This window comes from Eutrigla gurnardus (genome assembly GCF_963514095.1).
Source record: "Eutrigla gurnardus genome assembly, chromosome: 1".
NCBI lineage: Eukaryota > Metazoa > Chordata > Actinopteri > Perciformes > Triglidae > Eutrigla > Eutrigla gurnardus.
Window position 1 is genome coordinate 10,126,498 of NC_139915.1, and position 6,867 is coordinate 10,133,364.

The window sequence follows — 6,867 nt, forward strand, 5'->3', positions numbered from 1 at the left end:
GTGTGCGTGCGTGCGTGCTCGCGCACGCCAGAATTGTTCTTGTTCTTAAGTGAAACTCACTGTATCATTAAATTTCTCCTACCGCTCTTCGGGATCCACCCTAATTGGATGTCTGTCAGTTTTGAAGAGTCGCCCACGTTAAACGACCTCAGCCAGAGACGGCCATTAAGTAGATCCACTTCATTGATATACCCTGAACGGGGAAGTGGCAGCAACATACACTTTAATGCTTTCTAATTGCTCACAGGTGGGGGGGAATGCCATGGTGGGCCCCAACATCAGGACGGGGAGCGTTTCTGCTTACGAATGTATACTGAAGACACAGAGTATTCAATTAAACTAGCTATTTCTGCAATACATTTACCGCTCCGAGGTTTGCTCCTGTGCTGAGAAAAGCGCTTCCTCATCCTCCTCAGTCGCGCACCGTCCTGTTCCTGCGGAGCAGCAAGTTAATTGCGGCTGTAAGGTAAAATGCCGGCTAAGAGAGTGACAGCGGATAAAAGGCCACATGAAGTATGGCTGCGCAATTAGGCGCCTGTTAAGCACGTTGAAGGAGCCGGAGTCACGTGACGCATAAAACTGAGAGAGAACGCAGAGTATGGATTATTTAATGTTTAAATATGCTACATTAAAATGCATGTCTTGTCATTCAGTGGCTAAAATAAAAAAAAGTAATTCCCGTTATTGAGTAAAGGAATCTCTCCCACACTGTGACGTGGTCCCATGGTGCTCATTAAGAGGGACCTTTAGTTCCTCTGACGTGTGTATCCGTTCTATGACGCCACCTGCCCCCTTATAAGCCTCAGTAAGTCACCCGGGAGACGTCCAACAACGTTACATCTAACTGCTCCGAGGCTCCTAATAGACCGTCCAACAGTCCTGCTCACTGTTTTGCGCCTCGGGGGCCCCAGCACATGAGTCCAGGAACACACGAGGTAAGTTTTGAATGTGTTTTTCAAGCTTTTGTAAACTGTTTGCGTTTATCAAATGGCATTTTGAAGGCATTTGATAAACATTTGAGCAGGACCGAAAGTGGAAATCTTCAGGTGACAGTTCGTTTTCTACAGTAACATTTGGATAAAGCTGTCTCGAGTTTGGGGGTACTTGTATTTTGGTCGCGAATGCTGTGCGTAATTGCAATTTTACGCGCGCGTCCGAGAGGAGGCAGAAGAGAGAGAGGCTGGACCCAAAACCACAGCCACGAAATAGAAGGCAAACTGTTTTCACTTTTATACTAGTTCTGGCAGATTTATTTGATTAATTAACATGTATAAAAATGCAGCAGGCAAGTTATGTCTTTTGCCTGAAGGAATAGAAAATGAACAAAATTGAGCCTCCGGGTTTCTTTACGACACGATACATTTGCACATTACCTGTTATAAAGATGGACATGTCCTGGTTTGAAAGTCTTATTCCAGAAAAAAAAGGCAGTTTTTCCGATCCACAAAATAAAGAATAAATTACAAACTAATCAAAAAGGTCAAAATGTTGCAGAAAACGTAATGACCAAATGACTGTTTTTATACCACATTGAACTTAATGTGTGATCCTCTCGTCTCCGTGCGCCCAGCAGGTCTCCATGCCCTCCCGTTCCTAGCGGAAGAGCCGTGCGACGATGACCATCCATGTAGAGGGGCTTGTGGCTATCGCGATCTTCTATCTGCTCATCCTGTTCGTGGGCATCTGGGCGGCATGGAAGAACAAACACTCCGGGGAGGCGGAGGGCACCGACCGCAGCGAAACCATCATGGTGGGAGGGAGAGACATTGGATTATTTGTCGGTGGATTTACCATGACAGGTAAAGTTTGTATTTATTACTCAATAACACCGGGAGCTATTGCCGTTTAAGATAAAATCTAAATTACATCACTTAGGCCTGTTTTTGGAGTCAGATGTTGAAGTTAAATTATATAATCATAGTTCTTTTCTAGCATAGCTTGTATATATATATATATATATATATATATATATATATATATATATATATATATATATATATATATATATATATATATATATATATATATTATAAATATTAGTTTCACAATAATGCCAAATAGATAGTAATTCTTAAATCTTTAATGGTGACATGTTGTGTGTGTGTGTGTGTGTGTGTGTGTGTGTGTGTGTGTGTGTGTGTGTGTGTGTGTGTGACTTTCAGCGACCTGGGTTGGAGGGGGATATATAAATGGCACAGCTGAGTACGTGTATCTGCCTGATTATGGCTTGGCTTGGGCTCAAGCTCCCTTTGGCTATGCCCTCAGTCTCGTTGTGGGTGAGTGCTTTAAAACGCTGTCAAATACAGGTTGATGTAACTTGTGAGCAGGGATTTTGTGTCATGTTTCTAACCATTTACACTGAAACACAACGCACACATTATTATGGTGACTTATTGACCGTGTGACTGATTGAAACGGTTGGTTTGGGGGTAATAAAACCGTCAGCAGTGGTCCTAAGGGAACAACCTTAACGCCTTGTTATGTGTCGGCCTCCTTGTTTATGGTATTGCTTTTTATGATTTTGTCAATTTTAACAAATCAATTTTAAGAAACAATGCAAAATGAAACCACTATACACTTTGGGAGTACAAAAGGCTTTCCAGTCTAGATTTAGGAGCTCTGGATGGTGGTTGCCTCAACTCACCGTGTCCCCTCTTTGTCCCAGGTGGTCTTTTTTTCGCTAAGCCCATGCGCTCACGAGGTTACGTCACCATGTTGGACCCGTTCCAGCAGCTGTATGGGAAACGTATGGGTGGCCTCCTCTTCATACCTGCACTGATGGGAGAGATCTTCTGGTCCGCTGCCATTTTATCCGCCCTTGGTGAGTTCATGTTTCTATCGCCAACAAAAAAGAAACAGATTCACCCGGGCTGTAAGATCAAGGTGGGGTTTTTGTATGTATGATGTGGCCGTAATATATCTGTCTGCTCGTGACCTTATAGGTGCTACTCTGAGTGTCATCGTGGACATCAACATCAAGATGTCGGTGGTTATCTCGGCACTCATTGCAATCTTTTACACGCTGGTTGGAGGACTTTACTCTGTGGCGTACACCGATGTTGTGCAGCTCTTCTGTATCTTTGTTGGCCTGGTAGGTTCATGCTGAGCAACTAGTGCAACTAGATGTCCCCCCTGAACGAACTTTGACCTTGACTTAAAATATATAATAATAAAAAGAATATGGTGGGATAAATAAAGTGCTGAAATTATAAAGATGTCAAACTTTGTCCAAATGAAAGACTAAATTATCTAAAATCCCACTTTGTGTGTGTGTGTATATATATAGAGAGAGAAACCTGCTCTATATTGTACTTTAAAAAAATATTCAGAATTAAAATGTCTACAATTGAATGGCCTTTTTAATTTTGCTAACCTCTACATTTTTGTTTTTTGTAACGATGGATCACTGTGCTTGTTTCTGGACGTCTACAGTGGATCAGTGTCCCGTTTGCTTTGACCAACCCTGCCGTGTCAGACATTGCCGTCACTGCAGTGAAGCAGGTGTACCAGTCGCCCTGGAGAGGCAGCGTCAACAAAGAAGACACCTGGGTCTGGATCGACAACTTCTGCCTCCTGGTACACAGTTATTCATCCCTCACTCCATCAGAATGTAGTCCACAGAGACCAACAGGCCGAGGTCTAAAGGTCTAAAACTGATTAATGAAATGATATAATCACAGTGGGACTATTTTTTAGCTCATTTAATTGAGGGTCTAAGGACAGATGGTGTCTTATTCTGTACAGATTGCAAAGCCTTTCAAGGCAAATGTTGATTTTGGGTTATATACATAAATAACAGGTAACTATGTTGTCTTGAGTTCTGCGATTGTTATTCACTGGTCTCTAAATGTCCTGCAGATGCTCGGAGGAATACCGTGGCAGGTGTATTTCCAGAGAGTCCTGTCCGCCTCCTCAGCCACCTACGCCCAGGTCCTCTCCTTCCTGGCCGCGTTCGGGTGCCTCGTCATGGCCGTACCCTCCGTTCTCATCGGGGCCATCGGGGCCTCCACAGGTGAGAGAGCTCACACAAACACGGCCTGCGTGTTTGTGTGCTGGTTTTTGGGGGGGGAAGGCTCTGGATGGTTCCATGTTGCCCTTAGATCTGAGAGAGCCTGGTAAATAGCAGCTGGTTCCCCTCATCCATAATGAAGCAGCAATCCATTTAATAACCACACTGGCTGTGTAAATATTACATTAGAAGGAGGCGAGGGACCGAATTAGGGGTTTGATCTCCAGATTTTTAGGCGTCACATTCCTTGGCGCACATCTGAACACGCAACATGGTTTTGTCTTGTTTTGACATGAAAATAATAAACTCGAGCCATCACTGCAATTTAAAATGATGATATTTATTTTTTAATATCCACTTTAATAGTGTATTTGTTAGGCTACCAGTTCAACCATGTTTATTCCCATTATCAGTCAAATGTTATTGATATGAATTTCAGATTTTTGCAATATATTACAATTCTAATGATTATGTATGTTTTGTTGCAGTTTTGAAATCACATATTTCATACTGTGTATTGAGTAAGCTATAACTTAGCTTTCCGTTGTATTTGAGTATGATGAATGTTTTATTAATGTATTAATGTAATTTCTGGAATTTGGAGAGATTGGGCTTCTATGGAGGCCGCATGGTTACTAATGTAGGCCGAGCATATTGGATGTGTCATTACATCTTTCCCTTTCTCAGACTGGAACCAGACATCTTATGGCCCTATTCCTCCTAAAGAGAGGGAACAAGCGGACATGATTCTACCCATCGTGCTCCAACACCTTTGCCCACCGTTCGTCTCGTTCTTCGGCCTGGGTGCTGTGTCTGCAGCTGTCATGTCGTCTGCAGACTCCTCCATCCTTTCAGCGAGCTCCATGTTTGCGAGGAACATCTACCAGCTCGCCTTTAGACAGTCGGTGAGTACGTGTGTGTCGTCTGACACTTTTCTGTCACGTTTCTACACCATCCATGTTTGGTTTTGTGTTTGGCTGCCACAAAACTCTTCCACCCGTTTCTGTCTGCTCAGGCCTCTGACCGCGAGATCGTGTGGGTGATGCGCATTACTATCTTTGTATTCGGCGGCCTCGCCACATTGATGGCACTGGTGACGGGGACGGTTTACGGCCTCTGGTACCTGAGCTCAGACCTGGTTTACGTCATCATCTTCCCCCAGCTGCTCAGCGTGCTCTTTGTCAAAGGCACCAACACGTACGGCTCCGTGGCGGCCTACCTGTTCGGCATGGTGCTGCGTATCGGCGGAGGTGAGCCCTACCTGCGGCTGCCTCCTTTCATTTATTACCCCGGCTGGATCCACGAGCAGAGGTTACACCCCGTGACTGGAGAAACGGAGGACTTCGTCATCCAGAAGTTCCCCTTCAAGACCGTCTCCATGCTCGCCTCCTTCCTGGGGAACGTGGCGTTCTCCTACCTGGCAAAGTACCTGTTTGAGAGCGGCAAGATTTCACACAAATACGACTTCCTAGACGCAGTGGTGTCCAAGCACAGCGGGGAGATTATGGATAAGACGACACTCGTGACTCGCGGCAACAACATCGGGCTGTCGGAGATGGCGCCGCGGCTGAGTGTGACCTTGGCGGCCGCCTTCACACGCCGCGACACGCTGCCGACGGAATTGGTGGAGGAGGAGGAAGAGGAGGACGAGTCCAGCCCCGATTTCTCCCACCACGATGAAGAATGACGAACTCAGGATGTGTCTGATATAAACTGAAGACTTGAGCAGAGAACTGGTTACTCTGTGAGATCCTCCAAAAAAGACAACAAGCAAACATCCCCCGTTGGGACGGCAAAAATCACACATCCAGCATGTGGTGATTGGATAACAGCCACATGTGGGGATTTAGGTAGCAGCTTGCTGATTGTCCAATCAAACATTCACTCATATAGTACTTATATATAGTCGGGTGTACCTCATATTCATCCCTTTTTGAGCTGCGTTGGAGATATAGTTAAAGAAAACAGTCTTCATTTGATAGCTTTGTGTGTGTGTGTGTGTGTGTGTGTGTGTGTGTGTGTGTGTGTGTGTGTGTGTGTGTGTGTGTGTGTGTTGCCACTATGAGAAAGCAGATCAAACTGCAGATGTATGTGGAGATAAGAGATGCTGCAGGCAGTTTCTGTAGAGCAGAAGTGGTGAAATATTTCATCTCATATATGACAACAATGAAACAGATGGCAGATAGTTAACGAGCAGCGACTGACGGCACAACTGTAGTTTGGAAGGAGGGAGATTTACTGTATATGTACCAATTAGATAAAAGCAATAACAAATATACACACAGCAGTTATATAAAAATATGATTGTCAGAGAGAGTTGAAGTAAGAAAAAAAAATGATTGAAAACGGGATATTTTATAGCTTTGTTACATCATATCAAGCCAATAAATTTATGTCATGTGTAATTAACATTTGTAGCAGTGAAATAATTGGGTTTTGATTCATGAATTGACACATTAAACAATGTCCTGAAGTGAAATACGGCCGACATATTAACAAACAACCAGAAATAATATTACGTTTGATATAGTTTTGACAGGCAATCGTGTCTCTTCATTATTACTGATAAACACATCATGCTGTCAGTCAAAAATAAACAATCCATGTATCTCGCTGAGTAGAAAATATACAAGCAGTAGTAACAGTAGTCGACTTGGAGCATTAGCTATTATTCACTTTAATGTAGTCAGGTGTAGAAGCAGTTTTAATCATAAGGATCTGTGTAAATTAGTGTTGAAATGATCTTGTATTCAACTGCCTTAATGAAGCTCATGAAAACGGTTTGATTCCCACAGTTCTGACTGGACTCTAGTCTGGACTGCAGCGAACAAAGACTTGAATATGAATGTAACCTCTAG

The 6,867-nt window shown here is 43.7% G+C and overlaps 1 protein-coding gene across 2 annotated transcripts; it reads left to right on the plus strand.

The window, feature by feature from the left end:
• The first annotated feature begins 814 nt into the window (after positions 1-814).
• Positions 815-6,435, plus strand: LOC311012792 (high-affinity choline transporter 1-like). Of its 2 annotated transcripts, none has more exons than XM_084008489.1 (9): positions 815-935; positions 1,571-1,799; positions 2,163-2,276; positions 2,666-2,821; positions 2,943-3,091; positions 3,433-3,576; positions 3,859-4,012; positions 4,697-4,914; positions 5,025-6,435. In XM_084008489.1, the coding sequence occupies exons 2-9, from the start codon at positions 1,616-1,618 to the stop codon at positions 5,694-5,696; spliced, it is 1,791 nt and encodes a 596-aa protein (XP_083864615.1). In that variant the 5' UTR covers positions 815-935; positions 1,571-1,615; the 3' UTR covers positions 5,697-6,435. The 2 variants fall into 2 exon arrangements, with proteins under 2 accessions (XP_083864615.1, XP_083864616.1); XM_084008490.1 differs by having other exon boundaries at positions 851-935; positions 1,574-1,799.
• The last annotated feature ends 432 nt before the right edge of the window (positions 6,436-6,867 follow it).